Consider the following 25,111-nt stretch of genomic DNA (forward strand, 5'->3'; position numbering starts at 1 on the left):
AACCTTGTCAATATCAACTTGATATTTTGCCATGAGAATTGTGCTATTCTACTGTGCTTTAAAGAGAATTAAATTTGCTGATTGGGATCCCCAATTGGGAGAAAAGTACTCCTCATGGCAGTGATTGAGAATGATAGTCTGGAGAACCAGCGATGCTATTTTCCCAAACATGTAAGAAGCTGGCTTGTAACACTCTTAAAATTTTTGTTAAATGAAAAATTCTAAAATTCTGAGCACATTTGTCATTACATTAGCAAATGAAGTAAAATGAATTTGATCAATTTATAATCAAGAATAAATTAAAATGTGGCTTCTCACCATGTCTTTTACCAGCCTAATTTTATATCAAAACCAAAAAATTTGTATCTTGATCATCTAGAAAAAGCTAACCTACCTTTTTCAAAGGTCTTTTATAGAATTATAGCTATCTATACAGATCTTGATACTTCTATTACTTTCAAATTAATCTTTAAAGGGTGAAGTATGCATTTTTCATTTCTAATGTCATTTTTATGTTATACCAAAAATAGTTACATATCCATGTTAGAAAATGATTTTTTATTGACTTTTACCAAGGAACATTTAAATATTTTACTTTGAGCTTTAATAATAATTTCTGGCATTCAAAACAATTTATAAAATACAAATGCCTCAAGAACACACTTCCTGACTCAAGGGAGGGGAGGAAAAAGGAAATTATGTATACAAGGCAGGGCATAATGCCAAATGTTGAATCATTCTTTAAAATCAGTTAATATCACCCAGTTTGTTTTCTTAATGTTAGTATGTTACAATATTAGTATTTGTATAACTAAAACAGACATCATTAATTTCAGTTCCATTTCTTTAATCCTTTTTACATTTTAGGATTAATTATGTTTTTCCCTCACAACTTGAAAAGGAAATATTAGGTGAACTTTTTCCTCCATTTAAAAGGCAAACCTTAAAGATATTTAAGAATGAACTTAAGGACTTTCATTGGTTCTAGATGTTCAGTACCCTTTAGCTGGGGGTGACAAATGTCTTAAACAGAGGGAAATGTAGAAGAATGATACAGGATTGTGATGTAGATTCACTGCCAGCCTCAACATTTTGCCTATAGTTAGAACTTTGATCATCAAATAAACATAGACTTTGTAAAAATAACCATATATAATTTATGAATCTTAAATGCAAAAAGTAAGGTTTTTGTGGTAACAAATGTACAGGTAGGCAAAACTACAATTTCACAAACCATTGAACTGTAGTTTTATGTTTTTGTGTGATAGATTTAATTCAGTAACAGGTGGTTTAGTGACATAAGATATGTTTGTCACATGCACATGTCAGTCTGTTCTTGGCTTATTGGTGCCTTCAGAAATTTGATACTCCTCTGAATCCAGGTATAAGCTAGACCACATTTTTGGTTTATTACCTGTTGCCCAACATTGCCTGAACATTAGTTTATGTCCTAGTTGAACTGTAGATCATTTTGGAAATATTCGTGGCCCCAGAAGTTAGTAACATTAAGCACAACATGGGCATTGAGAGCTCAACCAAGAATATTTTGCCTATTATACTACTGCAACTTCACATCTATAAAAAAAAGTAGCCAAAAAGAGTATGCTAATATGATTAGTAAGAATTTAGGTCTTATAAAATTTAAACTTAGAAGGAATGAGAAAACATAATCAAAACAGTGGCAGTTTTTTGGAAATCAGCCAATGTCAAACTTCCCATAGGTATTGATCTTTCCTTTTCACCCCAGAAAAAAATTTCTGTACTCTTTGAGCCCCAATTTAGAAAAAAATATTTTTTATGGGCACAGTGGTGCATACCAGTAATCCCAGTGACTCAGGAGGCTGAGGCCAGCCTCAGCAACTTAGTTGAGACTCTGTCTCAAAATAAGATAAAATGTCTCAGAATGTAGCTCAGTGGTAAAGCACCCCTGGGTTCAGTCCCCAGTATGTATGTATACACACATACACGTATACATATATATACACACATATAAATATATATTATTCTAGTTTGTATCCTGCAAGGTCAAGTCAATGAAATCTCCAATAAACTGGAGATATGAAATAGCAGAAAAAGATGAGTAGCATAAAGGGTTCAATTCTAGACATAAAATAATATTCAACTAATAGAGGAGTCTCAAAAAGAGAAACCCTGAAGAATGAATGGAAGGAAATTATCAAATGTTGGAATTCTTCACAGAGGTAAAGAATTTGACTCTTTAGGTGATAAAAGTTCACCAAGTATCTAGCATTGTGAAGGAAAGAAGACCCTTTATCTCGAAGTGTGGACTTTCAGAAAAACCCTTGAAAATCCTTAAGCTTCCAGACAGAAGACCAAATCACCTCCCAAAAAGTGTGACCAGGTTCATATCACCCATTTCGTGGCAGCACTGGATGCTAGAAGGCAATGGACCAGTGGCATCAAAGTTCTGAGGCAAGATTGTTTTTATTTTAAAGTTTGATAACAAGCCAAACTATACAAATATGAAGACAAAGACATTTACAGATATGCACACTTCAGAAAGTTTTATTCCACACCACCTTTCTTAGGAAATTATAAGGGGGAGTATTTTTAATAGGAAACTGCAAATAGTGCACTCAGACAGAAAAACGCTGCTGTACAGCAGGCCTAGAGAACCACCCATCCTGGTGGGAGGGTAAGGAAAGTCTCCAGTGTAGGAAAGGTCTCTTAGAAGACTGGGCAGTATGGTTAAAGGCTAAAAATTAAAAATAATAGCCAGATTAACTTCTCTCTCCACTGGAGAATTCTGGGGGACCTATTAGAAACAGGAAAATTAGAAAATAGCATATAAGAAATTCATAATCCAAATATGAATCAAAGTAAGATTAATCATGAATTTAACCATTGATGGGGAGTCACTGTTTTTTTAAGTCCCCTTGCACTGGCCTGGGAATCATTGTTATGGGTCCAGATAAAAGGAAATTTTATGTATTCCTTAGCCTGTGGTTGAACAATGTGTTGTCATGGTAGTGTGGATGTTCCTATATAGGCTTTTGACCTTAGGATCAGGCTGAGTCAAGAGCATGAAGTATTAGTTGCAGTTGCAAAAGAGAACATTAATTTTCTTAATGACCTTAATATTAATAAAAATGTAAAAATATAGTTAGCAGGAGGTAGGGGAAATTAGAGAATGAGCACTATTAACTTCCTTTTAAAAAGTGAGGAGTTAGGATTCTATCCAAAACTGGGAGAAAAAGTAAGAAGTTTATGTAAAATTAATATCACCTTTTTGTTTTTTTGAAGTAGGGTCTCACTAGGTTGCCAAGGGCCTCACTGAGTTGCCACGGCTGGCTTTGAACTTAGGATCCTCCTACCTCAGCCTCCCAAGCCTCTGGGGTTACAGGCATGTGCCACTGTGCCCAGGAGTTACTTGCTATCTTAACAGTGGGAAAGGAGATGATGAAAGGAAGGGACATAATGTAAATGGACCCTAAGTTTTTCTCATTTTTAAGTTAGTAGGTAGACATTGTCTTAAGGTTAAAAAATTTAATGAATTATCAAAGTAAATGCAATACTAATTGTTTTGAAAATCCAGGCAAAGAAGTCTGAAGTTGTGACTCAGTGGTAGAGCGCTTGCCTGGCATGTGTGAGGCACTGGGTTCGATTCTCAGCACCACCTATAAAGAAATGAATTGAATAAAGGTCTATCAACAACTAAAGAAATTTTTTTTTAAATCTAGGCAAAGAAGATGCTTTCATCCTAAGTTATTCTGCCACTGTTTGATCTGTTGCCCATGTGGATGTATTGTTTTCAATTTAAAAACAAGTTTAAGGAACAGGAAATAACTCAGGTTGACAAAAGGCTATGTGTAAGGGAATGTTGGGTGATAATACCAGAGAAGTATATTGAGACCATATTATAGAAGGCTTGCATGCCACAGTGAAGCAGTGCATTTAATGTGAGAAAATTTGGAGGAAATTTTGAGTAACCTGGCCATATGACCGGAGCTGTATGCTTTTAGAAAATGAATTGGTCAAGAAGATAAACTGAAGTACACATAGGCAGAAAGGGGTATTAATGAGTCATCACACTGGTTTCAGTTTTCCACACAAAAGGTATTGAAAGACTTATATCTGGATGACACTATTGGAAATTGAAAAAGAATTAAGAAAATGTATTCACAGTACTATGCTTGATACATAGTTGGCATTTCAGTATACATTTATTGAATGAAGGGATCAAAGGAAGAGTACATTTTTTAGTAATTTATTTTACATGGGGAGGAAAGAAAGGGTAGTCATTAAAGATGAGAGTTGTAACTGCTCTTTATTTTGAGCCTCACGGCTTGATTGCAGCTCACACTACCTTGATCCTGTATGACTGCTACAATATGCAAAATGTTTATAATTCAGGAGCTGTTCCTCCTTACCAGTGTTGCATCTTTATTTATGAAGACAATTGTGGTAGACATTTGCTACAAACTATAAAGTGAAAAAATATTGTGGCCTGATAAATCACATCCCACCCACCAAGAAAGAAAAGTGGTAAAAAATAGAATGTTACAAAGTATAGTTCTTCATGCCCTTATAATTTATGGGCATAAGTGACTGCTGTATTTCAGTTAAGCTCTTGGACAGTTAGTTTTTGTTTTTGTTTTTGTTTTTATTTTCATAGGAGGCTAACTGGAACATGCTGGAATCCAGCCCATGAACTTGGCTTCATGTGACAAGTATATAATCCATTAGTCTGTAAAATGCAATATGATAATACTTGGGGTACAGAAAAGAAAGAGAACTTCTTTATATGTATATAATTTATAAGCCACTAATTATTCAGTATTGGATTATGCTAATTCTTTTACTGTAAATGTGCTGTCAAAAGTTTAAACACCACTGCTCTAAGTAACTGAGATAACTAAACCAAGAGATACCAGGCTAGTTACAAAGACCAGGGGCATAAGTCTATAATTCCTGTCATTGATCTTGGTATGGTAAACCACCAAAAGCTTCAGTCTCAGAGTGATGTAATGATACGGGCCTTGTTTCAGAAGTCAGAAGACCCATGGGTCTGGGGTTGTGGCTCAGTGGTGGAGTACTTGCCTAGCACATATGAAGTACTGGGTTTGATCCTTAGCACCACATTAAAAAAATAAATAAATAAAGGTATTGTGCCCATCTACAACTAAAAAAATATTTTTAAAAAAGGTCAGAAGACCTGAACTTAAGCCTTTAGTCTGACACTTCCTGGCTTATGATCTTTAGCCCTCACTTAGTCTCTTTAAACTGCAGACTAAGATCTGGATCAAATTTCTAGTGGTAAATAGGAGAGTACATAGAGAATTCTTAAATGTATTTACTTGCTTTGTGTTATAAGCAAAACATTCATATGTGCTCAAAGATTTGTTGTAAAGTATAAATATGACTTAAAAGATGAAAAAAGCACCTAACAGTCTCGACCTGAGGTAGGTGCTTAATAAGTATTTGCTAGATTTCAATCTAAATCTTACTTAATCAATCCTACATATACACTGTTCTTTGAAAGATTTTTTTAATTTGGTAATTTGCTTCCTGTCTTTCCTGTTGTATCTGCTAACAGCTATCACTCTAAGCCCTTATACTTTGATCTTATTTGGATAGAAGAATGCTCAGGAAAAGGGTAGCATCTTAGAATCTGCTAATGCTTGGTTTACCCTAATACCTGCTATGTAGGGTTGTTGTGAGAATTAATGGAGACTATGCATATTAAATTATAAAATAAAGAACCAAACCAATATTAGGAGATTGCTTTATTTTTTTGCCTAAATTCCAAAGGAGTTTAAAATGATTAGGCTGTGTAAGTAGTAGGATAACCTACTAACTACATCCTCTGTCTTAGAAAGTAAAATAGTGGAATCCTTTTTATCCTCTTCTGGGAGCTTCTTTTTCCTTTTACTACTCATTTTCAGAAGTTGCCACATTAGGATATCCTGGTGTATTTTTTTTAGAAGTCTTTGCAATTCTTTATATTGCTAACATCCAAAGGATAGCTCAAAGTGTAAATAGAAGCCAGGTGCAGTGTGGCACCTGCTTGTAATCCCAGTGACTCTGGAGGTAGAAGCAGGAGCATCTCAAATTCAGGGCCAGCCTCAGCAACTTATCAAGACCAAGGGCTGGGGATGTGGCTCAGTGGATAAGTGCCCCTGAATTCAATCCCCAGAACAAAGAGAGGGGAGTAGAGGAGAAAATGTAAATTGAACTCAAATATGTATTTGGAATACTATTGTAATAAAAATAATTATTTGTGTAGCATATTTAGATTTTTCTAATAGTACTTATGCATCCAGAAAAAAATAACATTATAGTCAAATAGATACGGTAGTCTTTATTTGACAAGCTTATGTTTCTGACTGTGTTAGGTTTTGTTTTATGTTCCATTTCTAGTTTTGTCTCTTTTCTAAATTTGCTGATCTCAACATAAAAAAGTAATTGAAGTCCTGTGTACACTTCTCCCTTTCTGATACCTTTCCTCAGATATACTGAAGTGTTTACTGTCTTTAAAAATCGAAAGACTTTTAAACTGTTTGGTTATACAGAATAGTCATTTTTTTTTTCAATGTCTAATCCTCCATCCAAATGCTAAATCTTTTCAGTTTTTTAAGTTTAGAGTTACTCCTTTCTCCCCTGTCAGTTCCCAGTTTACCCTAGAAAAGGGAAGTAACTAGATATTTCAAACAAAACAACAGCTTTATTAAGGGTAAAACTCTCCATGTTTACCCTGGAATATTTTTTAACCCCTTTCTCCTGTAAACAGGAATTTTTGTCTGTAGCCTTTTTTCTGCTTAGTACAATCACATGCCAGAGTATAGTATATTACTATAATCAGTTCTTTTCAGATTTCTTGACACCCTCTTCCTTACCTTACAACTATTGTAATTATCTCCATTAGGGAAAATAAAAACTTGGAAATACTCAGCACTAATGTTATATAGAAGTTAAATTGGTCTGTGTAGTGGGCTGGTATAATTTTATCTTGGATATTTAACTTGAAAAGTATATTTGCTTGGTCTGTGTTTTCTATTCAATTCATAGGTCAGTAAAGGGTAGTTTTTGTATGTTAATATTTCTAATATTATGCTAAATTAAGATTACTTGGTTTTTGGTGGGAGAAAGTAGCTCAGACTGATGTTTTTCTATACTTACATTTACTTCAACAGGAAGAAGGCAGCATCAAGGAAATTGCCATTACACATCATGTAAAGGAAGGACATGAAAAAGCAGATCCTTCCCAGTTTGAACTTTTGAAAGTATTAGGGCAGGGATCATTTGGAAAGGTAAGTCATAAATATGTGCTTTTTAAAAAGTTCAACCAAAAATAAATAAATAAAAATAAAAAGTTCATAGAGGGGAATAAGAGAAGAATGGATGAACTTTGAATTGTGTAGAGGGAAATGGGGGGATAGGAGAGATAGTGGAATAAGACAGGCATCATTAACCTATGTACATGTATGATTACACAAATGGTATGAATCTACATCGTGCACAACCATAGAAAGGAAAAGTTGTACCCCATTTGTGTACAATGAATCAAAATGCAGTCTGTAACAATAAAAATAAAATTTTTTAAAAAGTTTATAGAAGTAGAGAGTAGAATAGTGGTCACTAGAGACTAGAAAGGATAGGGAGGAGTAGAGGGAGTTTGGATAATGGGTGCCAAATACAGTTACATAGTAGGAATAACTATACAGTTCACAGAAATATGTTAGAATTTTATTAAGAACTAGAAAGAGGAGTTTGAAGCTTCCCAACACAAATTATATACATGTTTAAGGAAAGGGAAATGCTAACTACCCTGATCATTACACATTGTATACTTGTATCAATTATCACAGTAAATCCTTAAATATATACAATTAGTATGAATCAATTAAAGTGTGTGTGTGTACATACACCTTAGAGAAATAAGTAAGGTTTAGGTTAAAAGGTTATAAGGAACTGAATGAAAATTTAAATCAAAAGATCTTGGAATTAAAAAGTTGATTTTTGTAATTTATGTATATTTCATACATATAGAAATGGAAATGTTTTATGAAATGTTTCCTGTCAGCATACCAGCAGTGCATTCTGTGTTTTTACATTTCTTAGTATCAGTGTGGAAAAATGAGTAAAGTTACTCAAAAGTACATTGCATATCAGAGAGAACATTTCTGGGACTGACTTATTTCACTTAGCATGATAGTCTGCAGTTGCATCCATTTACCAGCAAATGCCATAATGTCATTCTCTATGACTGAGTAATACTCCATTATGTATATATAGCACATTTTCTTCATTCATCTGTTGAATGTAAAACTAAAAAGAACTAATGAAAAAGCACTTTGAAACTTTAGTTAATTGGCACTATTTGCACTATTTATACTCTTTAGTTGTGCTTCTTTTTTTTTTTTTTTTTTTTTTTTTTGGTACCAGGGTTTGAACCAGGGGTGTTCAACCACTGAGGCACATCCCCATCCCCAGCCCATTTTGTTGTTGTTTGTTTGTTGTTTATTTGGTGACAGGGTCTCGCTAAGTTGCTGAGGCTGGCTGGCTTTAAGCTTGGGATCCTCCTGCCTAAGCCTCCCAAGCCGCTGGGATTACAGGCATGCACCACCACACCCAGCCTAGTTTTGCTTCTTGAATGATTAAAAATCACAAAATATTCCCTTGAAACACTGGCATCTGAGTACTTGTGTTGAGGTTGGAAGGTAATGCATTTGAAAATGAATGTTAATTTACATTCTGTTCAATAATATCTTTGTTTTTAATATCTAAAATATGCTTCCCAAAGTCACCAAATAATTGTTTCAGAAGGTACAGCATTCTTTATCAGTTTTCCTCAAATAGTCCTTGTCCCCTTCTAATTATTTACCTCATGGGAACTTTTTATACTCCATTTTGAGAAGTAACATTAAAAGTACTTCTATTCCATCTATCTAGATTGATTTTCAGCAAGAGAAAATTTCTGAGATTGCATTCAACTTTCACAGTGCAGTAATTTCTTACTGACTCTCTATAAGGAAACATTTGAAGATGTCATGTTTGCAAGATTCAGAAATGCACCACTTGAGTTCTCTTGTGTGTTTTAGTGAGACTGCTTAATAGTTCTTGGCAAACATGGGTAATTTGTTACAGTTGTTAACCTCTTTCAAACCCAAATCATGCTTTTAATATTGACTAAGTAGCCATCAGAGGGTAATGGTTGCGGGTTTAGGCTCTATGTCAGCCAGACTTGTATTCAGTTTTTTTCTCCTACTTACTGTATGTTCTTGAGCAAGTTACTTAACCTTTTGGAACCCCATTTTACTCTTCTAGTCAGTCATTAAATATTGAAGTTCCCCTAGTTTTGATTTTAAGCTGCTATCTCCTCTGTGCCCCCTACTAATTGATTTTCTCTATTCCATTATCTTAACTATAACTCACATACTGCTAACATAATAGATTTATATCTCCATTCTAAATTGTTCCTCCAAATTCTAAACTCTTATGTACAGCTGCTTACTTTTTCCACTTGCATGTCTTAAAGACACTTTAAACTCAGCATGTCTAAGACCAAACTCATGATCTTCCCTCACCCTCAAACCTGTCCTGTTTAATTTTTCTCTGTCACTATGAATGGCATCCAGTTAAGCAAGCCAGAATCTTGGGAGGCATTTTTGATATCTCTTTCAAGTCTCTCTACACAGCACATACATGAATACACACATACAATTCCCTGGCCAATGTGATCTGTCACCAAGTTTGGTTGATTTAGTAAAGATTTCTCAAATCATGCTGGTCTTCTGCACTGAGAGGCAATCAATATGCTGCCTCTCCAGATTATGCTACTACCACTTCTCTCTGGTTTATTATTGAAGGAGTCTTCTAACTGGGTCTTAAATTTATTCTTGACTCAGTCCATTATTTATATGACAGCTAGCAGGAGCTAATCTTACATTCCACCCTCTTAACCCTTCAGTAGCATCCCTTTTCTATAAGGACAGATTCTTAAGATAGGTGAGTAATCCCTCAGTCTGACCCCTAACAATCTCTAAAATATCCATTTATATGCTCTTCACTTTGTTCTAGCCATATTGACCTTTTTGGTGTTAAGCATGCTAGACTCCATCCCACTAGAAAAAGCCTTTCCTTATTCCACTTATTCTCTGCATGAAACACCCTGCCCCACTTCACCCCTTCCTTAACTGGTTAGCTCCTCTTGTGCCTGTGATCTCAAAGAAGCCTTCCCTGTCATCCTGTCCAGATCATATTCCCATTATGTCCTCTCAGATCATTATATGCCCCAGCATCATTAGCACAATTAGTTTTTCTTTTGTATAATGGTTTGTTTATTTGCTATCTTCCCCAGTAGACTACATGTTCCATGAGTGCAGGGGTAATATATTGAACCAATACCACAGTACCTAGCACATTAATTCTGTAAAAAAGTAACAAGTGAGTAATAGTTCTGACCTCCTGGGATAGTAGTGAGAATTAAATATGAGGCCAAACACATAATATCTGGTATTAAATTATATTATCATGCTGCTCAGTAAACCCAATGGATGAGCTTATTTTTATACAGTAGATTTCAGGGAACACAGAATTTAAGTTCCTAGGAATTAGCATGCCTCTCCCTTTTTTCTTTAGAAGTAGCTTAAATACCTTACTATAAATAGAAAACATTAAAAATAGGGTGTCTCCTCTCTTACTCATTCTTAAAGGCCAGAGTAAGCCAGGGAAACAAGGATGACCTGTCAGAACCTAGAATAGCTTCATGGAGCAGTGAGAAAGGTCAGAAATACTCTGGTGGAGGAAGGTCGGATGTCAGCTGGGACTGCTGGTGCTCATGCTGAGTGTGGCTGGTCATCTGCCAAAGGGAACAGATAAAAAGCACCCTGAGCAGAAGCAGCCTGGGACTGGATGGCTGACCCAGATCTTGTCCCAATACCTGCACTATGACACCAGGCAAATTGTTTAACTTCTCTAAGCCCTAATTTGGGTAGCTGTAAAACAGGCATTGTTTAGTAGGCCTGACTCCCAAAATTTTCATGATTACAGGTGCTTGCGAGAGTACTCTGCAAGCTAAGAAGTGCTGAAAAGTGTTAAGAAGGTGCTTTCCAAGACCTGTTGAATAGTTGGAATCTATAAGAAAATGTTTTTTGTAGAATAGAATAAAGGTGCTTGATTGGAAAATCTTAAGGATGAATAAATATCAGATAAATCCTAATTATCTCCACCTAATTAGAATTCATTTCTGTCCAAAAATATTAACAATCTCTGATTACCTTTAACATTTGAGCAGCAGTACACCTTAGGACCACCTTGATTAAGAGTACTTTTCTCTCTGGGTGACTGAGGCAAGAGAATGGCAAGTTCAAGTCCAGCCTCAGCAACTTAGTCAGACCCTGTCTCAAAATTAAAAATAACTTCAGCTGGTAAAGTAACTCAGTGATAAAGTGCCCTGGTTCAATCCCCAGTACCCACCCCCGCAACACACACACACAAATATTATCAAGGAATGGGTATAGAAATTCAGGTCCATTTAGTTGATCTATTTAAAGGCTTAGTACAAGAAGGTCATGAGTGTAATGGTCAAAATTAGTAGATATTGATAGTCTAGTATTAGCCAAGTTATAGAATGACCGTGAGTTATTTAGAGTAGACTTTATTTATTTTGAATAAATCCCACACTGTTTTAAAAATAACCAAAAAATATTTGGAAAATCAAACTATTCAATAATATTCCTGAGAAAAGTGTTCTTCAAATTTTGGAATATATGAGAATTTGATTTAGAAAAAAGTGGGAAGTGGAGACATATTAAATATTTGTGAGTAGGATTCTTCAGTATAAGTGTTTTAACTTGTTCTGCCCAGCAGTGAGATTAATGTGCAGTTTTCAGATACAGAAAAGACCTTTCATCAGTGAATAATTATATCAACCGAAAGTTGTCAGGAGGAACCCCTATATATGTATTTTGATGTGCTGAGTGTGGTAGTACATGTCTATAATCCCAGTGACTCAGGAGACTGAAATGGGAGAATAACAAGTTTGAGGCCAGCCTAGGAAACAGCAATACCCTGTCTCAAAAATTTAAAAAAGAAATAAAAGGGCTAGGGATGTAACTCAGTGGTATAGTGCCCCTAGATTCCATCCCCTGTACTGCAAAATAAAAAAAAAAATTTTTTTCATGTGGCTGTGAATATACCTCAGTAATAGAGTGCTTACCTAGTATATGGGAGTCCTGGGTTCAACCTCCAGTGCAGAAAAGAAATTTTTTTGATGGATTTAGAAGAATTTTTATTTTGTTAAAAGCAGAGCCATCATTACCTATATTATACATTTTAAATGTATGACATTTCTATAATTGCTGCATACATGGTTTAAAGACTTTTTTCCTGTCTTAATGTATTACATGCTCTTTGGGAACAGGCAAACAACAAAATGAAAAAACTTATTCATTTACATCCTAGGTTACAACCACTGTTTACAACTCCTATGTATAATTGATACTTTTGAGGAGAAATTCATCTACCTTGTTTCAGAATCTGTATAAGAGTACATTTTATTATGGCAGGGGTCTTGTTTTAAAAAAAGCTATGTAGTTTGTGATACTTTGTAACATTTGTTTTATCTCATTTAAATACAGGTTTTCTTAGTTAAAAAAATCTCAGGCTCTGATGCTAGACAGCTTTATGCCATGAAGGTATTGAAGAAGGCCACACTGAAAGGTAAGTATTACTGCTGTTTGTAATGTTCATGCAGTCTTAAACAAACTGAAAGGTCTTCATAAAACTCATGTGACTCTGAGGCCACCTACTTACATTCTGAATCGGTTCCTGTTACTGGCTTTAAATTTAGACTGACTTTCAGTGAATTTTTCCTACTGGGCTAGGAATCATATGACTAGTGAGAACAGGAATTGCCACATTATAAAAGAAGTACTGTAAATTCAACTTGAGCTTTAGGCAAGTAGACGTTAAGAAGATCAGGACTGGGTTTGATTCATCTTCAAATTAATATAATTTAATGTTTTGAAAAAAGTACTGATTGGAGGCAGAGTAGCTTTTGTTCTAAAGGACTTTATCATCTTGACTTCTGGTCTCTAAATTTTTATTTTTGAAAAAGCTCATGCAAGCTCTGACTCCTAAAGGTAAATAGTCATTTAGAAGATATTATGTAGATTTAAAAACAATTCATTTTATTTAGTGGTATTGCTTATTTTACCACACCATCTGTAGATGTTTTATGTATTGATTCTTAATGTCAGTTTTTTCCTATATAATTTACATATAACTTATAAAGCTTTAAACCAGTTGGAAAGAAATGTTTGAAATGATCATTTATTATTTCTAATGTTATTCCCAATTAGTCACCCCCTGTGGATATTATCATACTAAGAAATTTCACACTCCACTATAAACACCATACTTTGTTTTCACTATCCTTCCCCCTTCCTGAGTGTACTTTCTTTCCTATGCAGACTAATCCCATGGCATTGCCACTTACTTGATGCAAAACAAAAAATTTTAACTTCTCATGTAATAAAAAATAATAGGAAAGAAGAAAATATTTGCCTTGAATATTACAAAATATTATTGTAAGGAGTCAAGGGTCTCCTACTTACCAAATGTAGGACAATTTGAACACTGCAATAATGAATTATAGTGATAGATTGTAGCCCTTTGAATAAAACAAAAACCTATGAGTTAATCCATAAATTAATTAATGAGAAGGGAAAGCTCTTCCTTGCAGTAGAATTCCAATTAATAAATGTAAAAATAATGGAGTTAGAAGTTATTACTAAATACTATTACATAAGGAGATAAATAATCTTTGGAAATGTCTCATTTTGCCAAAAAAATCAAAGAAATGAATGTTAAAAATAATGAGTTATCATTTTACATAATCACAGCATAAATTGGAAAGCAGTTTTGTAACAAGTACAAAGAGCCATTAATGTTGCTAAATTAACCTGAGGAAATAAACTCAAAAATATGATTCATATGCTTGAAAATTCTCATGGAAAATTATTTAAAATAGTAAGGATTTAAAAATCACATAAACATTGGAATAGAGGAATATTTAGAAAATTATAGTGTATCACTTAATAGGATAGTATTAAAATGAAATACTTTAAATATAATTACAAAAACTAAATGAAAATGTGTAATTGAAAAATTTTAACAAATTAGGCTACTACAAATAATTATATAGATTTAAACTATGGAAGGGATCATAAAAAAATTTAAAATATTTGACTTACTATAATTGTAAGCTGCTGAGAATAATTCTGAATATGTTCTTAAATATATTTTCATTTTTATCAAAGTAATTTTTGTATAGTCTTAGTATTTAAGATAGCAGTGCTTCACCCACCCTCCTACCTATTGCACTTTTTAACCCACCACAGACAATGACTTCCATTCTTTAACTGCTGCTTCTGCCTTTACCTTCATAATCCACACTCCTATATTGTATTTCTTTGATGGTTTTCACTTGGAGACATCATCTATTGACTTTCTAACATGGAAGATTAGGATTTAGTTCTCTCATAAGGCCACCTACACACAATTGCCCTTTCACATATTTCCAGTAATGTTTTTATTATTATAGCTTTACAAAAATTGTTCCTAGCTAAACCAAATAGTATTTTGGACTCACATTTCCTTCATGTCTGTATTATATTCTCTTCCTGAATTCTGCATCTGCCTTTTCTCAGTTTACTTTCTTGTTTTGGTCAAACTCATCTTCTATTAGCTACTTTAAAAAAGGTGAATGCATGATAAAATTTTTGAGACCTTACATGTTTGAAGATGCCTTTATTTTACCCCCTCAATTTATGATTTCACTAGGTGTACAATTCTAGATCAGAAAGAGTTTTCCCTCGGATATTTGAAGGCATCACTTGCATTGTCTTCTAGTTCCCTGCATTGTGTTGATGAAGTTTATTGCCAATCCAGTTCCCAGCCCTTTGTGTGTAAGCAGCTTTTTCTCTTCAAAAGTATTTAGAATCTGTTCTTTATCCCTGCTATCCTGAAATTTATATAATAGTATTCTTTAGTGTGAGTTTGGTGTTTTTTTAATCTAGAAACTTCTTTCAATCTAGAAACTTTTTTTGTTGAAATTTTCTCTCCATTTTGGAATTGCTACTCTTTGAATATATTGTACCTCCTGGATCATTCCTTAACTTTCTGTAATTTTTCTATTTTCTGTTTGTATCTTCTTTTTTCTGGGAAGTTTATCAACTATCTTTCAACCTGTTCTCTTGACCTTTTCATTTCTACCATCATTTTTAATTTCCTGGATATGCCATGTTCTCTGATTATTCTATTGGGGGGGGTACTGGGGATTGAACCCAGGGGCACTTAACCAGTGAGCCACATCCCCAGACTTTTTTTTATATTTTATTTAGATACAGGGTCTTGCTGAGTTGTTGAGGCTGGCTTTGAACTTGCTATCTTCCTGTCTCAGCCTCCCAAGCCACTGGAATTACAGCTGTGCATCACCATACCTGGCTGATTTTTCTATTTTTTAAAAACAATCTGTTTATTATGAAAGTGTTAAATATTTAAGAAAGAAATAAAATTTGGTGAACCACCAAATACCTACCCCTCCTCTGCTTCAACATTTATCAACTCATGGTTGATCATTTTTTATCTATGTTCTCTCCCTTCCCCCTTCATATTTTGAAGCACATTCCAGATACTGTGTAATTTCTTCCATAAATATTTTTGTATATATATCTAAAAGACAGACTCCTAAAAGAAATAATACCACTATTAGTTCCCTTAAAAATTAACATACATATATCGAATCAATATTCAAATTTCAAATGCCCTACTGTCATAATTCATTTTCCTTTATGTAATTTGTTTGAGTCAGATCCATACATATGAGGTCTGTATTTTGATTGATATCTCTATGGATTTTCATCTTTGAGTTGTCGCCATTTCCTGTTTTTTCCTTGTCATTTATTTGTTGAATTTATTTGTTACTTCCCTATCCCACCCCCTTTAAAGTTTCCTGTTCTTGTTTCATGGGTACCGTATCATTTTGCTAGTTTTATTCTGTTCTTAACATTGTCTGCTTCCCCTTATTTTATTGCTTTTTTGATGTTTTTCATATTTATGGCCTTCCCTCAAATGCCTGGGGATCCTTCACTGTATTTTCTTCCTTTAAAAATGATGTGCTTTCAGGTGTTCTGGAGCACACCAGTAATCCCAGCTACTGGGAAGACTGAGGCAGAAGGATCTCAAGTTTGAAACCAGCCTGGGCATTTTAATGAGACACTGTCTCAAAATAAAAATTTTAAAAACTGGGGATGTATTTCAGTAGTAGAGAACCCCTGGGTTCATTCCCTAGTACTGCAGAATGGAAAAAAAAAAAAAGAAGAGGGAGAGGCATAGGGAGGAATAAGGTACTAAAAAGCTGATTGAAAAGGGTTTAGGCTTAAAGTTTAGCTTTCTCTAATCTGCTATGATAATTACCACTTACCAATCTTCTGCTGTTCCTTCCTCTCCTATTCTTTGTCATTGTGAGTTTATGCATATAGTAGTTCCCCATGCCCTGCAAAGGGGGGGAGCTCCCCCAACTGCTGCTGCTTTTTTTGGTACTGATTAAATCCAGATGTGCTGGGCAGCATCTCTAGTCCTTTTTTTTTTTTTTAAAGACAGGGTCTTGCTAAGTTGCTGGGACTGGCTTCAAACTTGTGATTCTCCTGACCAGTAGTCTCATCCGTGATTTTGCTTTCCACAGTTCTAGTTACCAGCTGTCAACAGTGGCCTGAAAATATTAAATGGAAAATTCCAGAAATAAACATTTATAAGTTTTAAAATGTGCACCATGTGAATAGCATAAAATCTTGCTCTGTCCTTATCCAGAACACGACTCATCCCTTTGTCCAGCATATCCATACTTTACATTCTATCCCCTGCCCCTTAGTCACTTAGTACCCATCTTGATCATTAGATGGTTATCACAGTGCTTATGATAGTTCAAGTAACCCTCATTTTACTTAGTAATGACTCCAAAGCACAAAAGTAATGACACTAGCAACTTAGACATGCCAAAAAGAAGCCATAAATTGCTTCCTTTAAGTGCAAAGTTGAAAGTTCAGTAAGATATTTTGAGAGCGACTGAGATCACATTCACGAAATTTTTATTTCAGTATGTTGTTATGATTGTTATATTTTATTATAGTTTGTTATTAATCTCTTACTGTGCCTAATTTTATAAATAAATCTTTATCATAGGTATAGCTATGTATGTATAAGAAAAAGCATAGTAATTATAGGATTTGATACTATTCATGGTTTCAGACATATGCTCTGGGGAGTCTTAGAACATATCCCTCACACAAAAAAGAGGGTACAACTTTAATTTTTCCATTAATATCATTTCAATGGGGGTTGGGGAGAAAGTAGAGAGTAAAATATTGATGTATAACCAGAAGTCTCTTTCCATTTAAAATTTCCTATTAACACAGTAAGTGGGGTCAAATAGAAGTCAATGACATTAGGTCAAGTTAATAGGGAATTTTTTTCCTATTAAAGTGGTTCGTCTGCCTAAAAGATTTTGTAAGCCATTGCTTAAAACTATTTCTTAATATATAGTTCAAGAAATATAAACAGCATTTCTTCTTATTCACTCTCATGTTCAAGTCAAGGAGGTTTTAAATCTAATAATTATGTCAGAGGCATCTAGTTGCTTTGACAGCCTAAACAAGTATTAACAAATTCTATTTTAGTATTTACAAGTTGACTGATATAAAATGTGCCTTCTTTTGAACTAGTATATACTGGTCAGAATTCCTGATTGTAGGATGATTTATATTTGTCACTAGGTCTTAACATAATGAAAAGAAATGAGATTGCAATTATTACAGCATAATACCTCAGAAAAATGAATTCTTTAATGAGTGAATCTCATTGCTCATTTTCAACTAAACCATGTCTTGTCGATGTTAATTATTAGGAAATGTAAGAAAAACAACTATTTCACAAGATGATCATAATCAGAAGAAAATCATCTTGTTCTAGTCCCTCATTTTATGGAAGAGGAAATAATCCCTGAGCAATGAATGATTTGACCAAGGTAACTCTTCTAGTTAGTAGCACAACCACTAAACCATAGTTCTTGACTCTCAAGTAATTGTTCTTTTAATTGCAAAAGAATAATAAAAGAGGGCTACATGGTGAATATATTGATGAATATTTTTACTGCCTAATAAGCAGAATAGTGATGTTTAAATGATATCCTTTGTATACTTATTGCAAGAGGTAGAAATGTGGATTCCAGCTTTAAGTAATGAGAACTAATCTAAGAGTAAATGAGTGACAAATTTAGACTAGACTGGAACACAATTATCAGCAGGCCTTGGTGATGGACTTCATTCACAAAAAATAGAAAGGGCCTATTGGATATAATAAGGAAGATACCAGAGTTGTAGTGATAGAACAAGATAATGAAACAGATTGATATTATATTTGATATACTAGCTAGACAAGTCAGAAGATAGATCTGCACCAGACGTGGTGGTACATGCCTATAATCCCAGATACTTAGAGAGACTAAGTGAGGAGGATCACAAGATTGTGGCCAGTGTGGGCAACTTTGTGAGATCCTGTCTGAAGATAAAAAATAAAAAGGGATGGGAATGTAGCTCAGTGGTAGAGTACCTCTGAGTTCAGTCTCCAGTAACACACATACACACACACACATGAACTGCATAGACATTAAGAACAATTCATGGGCTGGGGATATAGCTCAGTTGGTAGAGTGCTTGCCTTGTAAGCACAATGCCCTGGGTTCAGTCCCCAGTATCGCAAAAAAAAAAAAAAAAAAAAAAAAAAAAAAAACAATTCATACCTATCCCTGGCTTCCTGACTTGTCCATTTTCAGTCAGTTGGTACCAAAATCTCACAGTTGGTAGTAGAAAACTGGTAGAATGGGGGAAATTGAGTGTGTGTGTGTGTGTGTGTGTGTGTGTGTGTATTTAATCTTATTTATTTTTCCCTGAGGTCTTATTTCTATGCTTTAATATTTGTGGTTACCTTAAATTGAAAATAAAACCAACTCATCTTACTCCATGTTTCCAGTTCCCCTGGAAGACTTTCCCATTATTTCTATCCTAATCATTGCCATAATCATTCATAATATTTTATCAGAATGTTTTCTGTACTTCTCTGCCATTCCCACTAGTTTATGAGTCTCTTGAAGACTATCTTGTTTGTTTCTTATATTCCTAACAGCTGGCATACAAACTTTGCTCAGGAAATGTTTGGTTGCTGGGAGAGAGTTTTGTCCACAAGGTCAAATATAAATTCATCCTGGTGTTCCAACTTGTCACAAATCTGGATCTTCCATACATCATCTTCCCAGTAGTAAACCTGTTTCCATACTGATTTGGCTCCTTCCTGATAGTCATTTAGACTTGCATGTTTTTACTCCTGCTGGTACTCCATACCTGGTCTCCTCTAAGCCCTGTCTTTCCCACCCTAAATTCTACTGAAAATGTCTTAAGCTTGTGCCCTATCCCTGCCTCTTTCTTCAAGCCTTCCTATGCAAGTAAAACCAATTTCACCTGCCTCTGAATTCTTGCACTACTCACTGCTGTTAATAAATTGTTTTATCCCTTAATCATATTAATAGTGCCATAATTTGATATAATGATGTCTGCTATTTAGTTGAATATCTTTTACATATCAGGCTGTGAGTATAAACCTTATCTCAAATGGTACAGTGGTAATAACCCTATTTTGTAGCTGAGAGGTAACTAAGGTTCAGTGAGTTTAAATAAGTAACTTAATCAAGATTACATAGATGAATCCAGACCTTTCTAACATGAAAGAAACATTGGCTCTTTTACTTGTACCACAGTATCCCTTCCCCACTTCCTTTCTTCCCTCTCCCCAAATAGACCTTTTTGGATATATCCATACTTCACTGTGTCTGCCACATCTTATAAATACTTAATGTTTGTTGAATTGAGTTGATAATGGTTGGTGGAAGGATTGAAACCTATTGCCCTTTGTTGTTTTAATATTTTATATTAAGATGCCTTGTTTTTTTTAAGTTGCATTCTTTTTTTCATTGTATACAACTTTGATTAAAATACATATAAATTTGACATTAAACCCAACATGTATTTTGTAAAGCACAGATTCTATAAATAAATAAATACAGTATCTTTTGAATATATAATGTAATAAAAGATATTTGTGTTTTATAAATTTGAGAGCAATAATACTACTACACACTTCAATACACATTAGCAAAATTTTAATTAAAATAGGCAGTACAAAGAATTTGACTTTAACATTATCTTTGAAAGATAGGTCAAAGCAGCATATTTGTGATCTTTTTTAGTTCGAGACCGTGTTCGGACAAAAATGGAACGTGATATCTTGGTAGAAGTTAATCATCCTTTTATTGTCAAGTTGCATTATGGTAAGTTATGAACCAACTGTCATCTCATCCCTTTACCCCATTCACCCAACTTCCTGGGTGAACTCAGATATGGATATATATTTGCATATATTTGTATGTGTTTAGCAGATACATATAGTAAAGTTATGGAAATTAAACTTTTTTGGTGGTGCCAAACTATTACTTCGTAGACCAAGTTCAGAAATTTTTGTTTTCTTTTAAACAATATAAAATTAGCTTCTGAGTGGTAACCACAGAAATAGGTAACATTAATTACTGCTTTTTTATTATAATAATAATAATAATATACCAGCTTTTTATAGAAGTATGTCAAAATGTACTCTACTGTCATGTTTGACTAAAAAGAACAAATAAATTATGTGTAATCAAACCAAACCAACCCACTTTTTTATGTAGTTAGAGGTATGGTTTTTGTATTTACTGGTTAAGCAAGTCTTTTTCTGTCGTGGATTATTCTTATTAATTACATGTTTAGTCCTGTCATGTTCCTGAGAGACTCTTGTCTGTAGATAACCTAATAAATAGTTCCATAATAAGAATCCTTGATTTAACATTTACACTCAGAAACAAAGTGAAATCAGTGGTTTTTGTCTAAGTGAAAAGCAAGTTTAGATCTATGATGTAATAATTAATTTGATAAAAGTAATATTTATGAATGAATTTGCCTGCTATAAACCTAAAAAATGAACTACAGTGGATTAAATAAATTTTCTTTTCTTCATTTAGCTTTTCAAACTGAAGGGAAGTTGTATCTTATTTTGGATTTTCTCAGGGGAGGAGATTTGTTTACACGCTTATCCAAAGAGGTATATAATTAATGTCTGTTTTAAATCTATTTGTGCTCATCTTGTTTCAACTAAAGCTTAGTTATATTTTAATATTATCATATTTTCTCCAGTGACACAACATTCTTACATTGAAGAAACTGAACTGCAAGTGTTTTTTCTCTATCTTTCAAATTCATCCTTAAAGCAGGACTTTAAATTGACAAACTATTCTTGTATTAACTCAGCTTCTTTCATAGTTTTTCAGAAGTGATAATATATCCACAAGGTAAACTGAAAAATGAGTAGTAGCAATTCATCATGCATTTTAACTTTTCATTTCTAAACTCTTACTATGGTGAGATAATAGTGGCACAATCTAAATATAGTTTTTATGTAAAATGTAAAATTATCCCCCAGCTGCACAGTGCATAGTTAGCACTTAGTGATTCCTATTGACCAATTAGTTTATTTTGCAAATTTCTTTCATGAATAAACTGTGGATAAGGCTATGCCTAATTAGCATATTTATAAACTCTTTGAATATTTAAATTCTAATATGGAACTTTAAATAAAATTCACAGACCCTAAAAAAAATAAAGATAGAAAAATTATTTTATTTTAGGTGATGTTCACGGAAGAAGATGTCAAATTCTACTTGGCTGAACTCGCACTTGCTTTAGATCATCTACATAGCCTGGGAATAATCTATAGAGACCTAAAACCAGAAAAGTAAGGAATCATTCTACTAAGTTGAATATAACATAATTGTTTAGGAGGTCATAAAAAATAAAGTGACTCCATAAAACTCCCACAACATTGCATTAGTGTACCTGTGTGTAACATCTCTGAGACACTGTATATTCTTATACTTTTTAAATCTTGGTTAATCAAAAATATTGTCTTGTTCTCATTTGCATTATTTGATTTTTAATGAGGTTTAAATATGTTTTATTGGCTTTTTGTATTTTTGTGAGTTTTCTGTTCATAGCCTTTGTCTTTCTTTTAGAATGTTGTTTTTTCCCATTACTTTATAAAAGAACTTCACAAATGATGAATGTTAACTGTTTAGCTAAGTGCCGTTGCATGCACCTATACACCTGGAGTCCCCACTACTCAGGAGATTGAGACCAGAGGGTTGTTGAAGACAGTCTAGGCAACATAGTGGATAGTGAAGCCCTGTAGCAAAAAAAAAAAAAAAAAAAAAAAAAAGAATTTTAACCTTTTGACCCACATTACAACTGCCTTTTCCACACTTTTTTTTTTTTTTTTTTTTTAGACAGGGCTCTCACTATGTTGTCCAGACTGGTGCTAACACATTCCCCTAAATACCATTTATTGAAAATTTCTTCTTACAATTTCAAATTTTAAGTCTGAATTGAGCAAAATTTCCACAACTCTTATAGTAGCAGTAATAGAGAAGCAGAAATGAAATAAAGGGACCTCATGAAATTAGAAGACCGGTACAGCAAAGAAAAGGGTCAGAGGGAGGGAAAGGGTAGGTACTGACAAATGAAATTGATCAAATTATTTATGTTCATGTACAAATATGTCAATGAATCTGTTATGTGTAATCATAATGCACCAATTTTTTAAAAAGCTAATATTGGTGGTGCATGCCTTTAATCCCAGCAACTCAGGAGGCTGAAGAGTAATTTTATTGAGTTGTAATTCACATACCATATAATTGACTCATTTAAAGTATATAATTCAGCCAGTGGTGTACACCTGTAGACCTAGCACTTTGGAAGCTTTGGCAGGAGGATTGCTTGAGCCCATAAGTTTGAGGCAAATCAGCAACATAGCAAGACCCTATCTCAAAAAAAGTTTATGATTTATTGGTTTTTGGTATATTCACAGAGTTGTGTGACCATAATCTTTATCAGCTGTTTTTAATATTACTTTACAATGTTATGTGCAGAAATTAAATCACATATTGTAACAGACAATAGAGAAAATGTTCCTTTGGAAACCTTTTAAGTGATCATTCAGAAATTGTGATACTTTTATGTTTTTTTTTCATTTATTTTGTTTTTGGATAAATTTCATATGTTTTTTATTTATTTGTTTGTTCATTTTTTTATTTATTGGTACTAGAAGTAGAACTCTGGGCCTCATACATGCTAATCAAAATGCCCTACCACTAATGTATATCTCCAGACCATATGATTCTATTTTTATTTCCCAAATAATTACTGAGTTTTTCTTACTAGTTTCCCAAATTCTGTCATGATATGAAATATAATTCCTGATGAACTAAGTATTCAAACAGATAGTCATGAGAAGAAAAAGTTACTGTAAGCATAAGATTTTAGTATTTCTCCAGAAAACACTGGGGAATGTGTGTAGTGAAGGGATAGGCCAGTGAAAATGAGGAATGTGGGGAACATATGGTATGTTGAGAACAGGATTGTGTAGGTGTGTCAGGAAAAAAAAAACTTGGAGGGGATGCTTGAGTTAGATAATTTAAAAATGACCATGAAAATGAGGAAATGAAACTGGAAGGTGCAGTCTGGCTAACTCTGAGGGGGGTGGGGAGAATAGCTTAGAAGGATATAGCTTCTTTTGTTTCATTTTGTTTTGTTTTCCCCCTAATAATTTTCGAGTGCCTCTGGTTCACTAATACAAGTTTATAGCATTGTTTGCGGGGGTCTTTTTTATAATTATATATCCAAAAATAATTTCCCCCTTTACCTTTACCTTCTAATTCTCAATCTAAAGCAATATTTTAAAATAAATATGATCTGATGATTAAGAAAGTTATTTCATTTTAGTTGCTATGAATTGCTATTCAGTGATTTGAGAGATTTTTTCTGACTTTATTTTCTTTCAGTATACTTCTTGATGAAGAAGGCCACATCAAGTTAACAGGTAAAAAAACTTCATTTATTAAAATACTCTCTTCTATAGAATTTATTTTAAGATCATTTATGGTTCAAATATTAAGTAATACATTTTGTTTAAAACCTGGGTTAGAATTTTTAATGTAAATTTTGGAATTCAGAGTTTAAAATTTATGTTTGAAAATTATTGTGGGGTATTTATTTTGGCAGATTTTGGCTTAAGTAAAGAGTCTATCGACCATGAAAAGAAGGCATATTCTTTTTGTGGAACTGTGGAATATATGGCTCCAGAAGTAGTTAATCGTAGAGGTCATACTCAGAGTGCCGACTGGTGGTCTTTTGGTGTGTTAATGGTAAGGTTTGGATTTTTGACCTTTTGAAGGATGGGATTTATTGTTTTGTGTATTAAAGGATAATCAGAAGTGAATTCTATGAGCGAGAAATGGGTATTTTTATTTTCTGTATTTCATCATATATATAATAAGTAAACAAGAAAAATTATTGCCTGCAATGTAGAAGGACTATGGAACTCATTAGTGTTAGCTAAGCCCAGTGGTGCACACCTTTAATCCCATCTACTTGGAATGTTGAGGCAAGAGAATCACAAGTTTGAGGCCAGCCTCAGGAGCTTACAGAGACTATCTTAAAATAAAAAGGGCTTAGGATGTAGCAAAAGCTCAGTGATAAATTGCCCCTGAGTTTAATTCCCAGTATTGGGGAAAAAAAGTTTATACAAAATTGACATCTGTCAGGTTATTCACATGTCTATACTTTTTTAAGGTGCCATTTAAAATGTGATTAAAAATAAATAAAATGTGGTTAATTTCTGCAACAGAACTACATAGCTTCATTATCTTTCAGGAATTATCAGGAAATTCTGTGATGAATATAGTGTAAATGTAAACCATTCACCTTATAGTTAGCAATTTTAGAAGATTCAATTATAATTTGATGATGCTTTCTGTACTTTTGGCCTTGAGATTTTATACATATTGTCTAATACCACTGATTATTTTAACTTTCCATAGTTTGAAATGCTCACTGGCACACTACCTTTCCAAGGAAAAGATCGAAAAGAAACAATGACAATGATTCTTAAG

General features: G+C 33.7%; 1 protein-coding gene across 7 annotated transcripts in view; it reads left to right on the plus strand.

Moving 5' to 3' along the window:
* Positions 1-25,111, plus strand: part of RPS6KA3 (ribosomal protein S6 kinase A3) — a 146,161-nt gene that overhangs the window by 89,002 nt on the left and 32,048 nt on the right. For 6 of the 7 annotated variants that reach the window (XM_079122869.1, XM_079122871.1, XM_079122868.1 and 3 more), the window contains 8 exons: positions 7,155-7,271; positions 12,603-12,684; positions 20,324-20,404; positions 21,131-21,210; positions 21,794-21,900; positions 24,002-24,039; positions 24,222-24,364; positions 25,040-25,110. In XM_079122869.1, the coding sequence (XP_078978995.1) occupies positions 7,155-7,271; positions 12,603-12,684; positions 20,324-20,404; positions 21,131-21,210; positions 21,794-21,900; positions 24,002-24,039; positions 24,222-24,364; positions 25,040-25,110 (719 nt within the window). Of the gene's footprint in view, positions 1-7,154; positions 7,272-12,602; positions 12,685-17,756; positions 18,050-20,323; positions 20,405-21,130; positions 21,211-21,793; positions 21,901-24,001; positions 24,040-24,221; positions 24,365-25,039; position 25,111 lie in introns of those variants that run through there. The other variant, XM_079122873.1, reaches the window with a different exon arrangement.

This window comes from Sciurus vulgaris (assembly GCF_902686455.1).
Source record: "Sciurus vulgaris genome assembly, chromosome: X".
NCBI classification, from domain to species: Eukaryota; Metazoa; Chordata; class Mammalia; order Rodentia; family Sciuridae; genus Sciurus; species Sciurus vulgaris.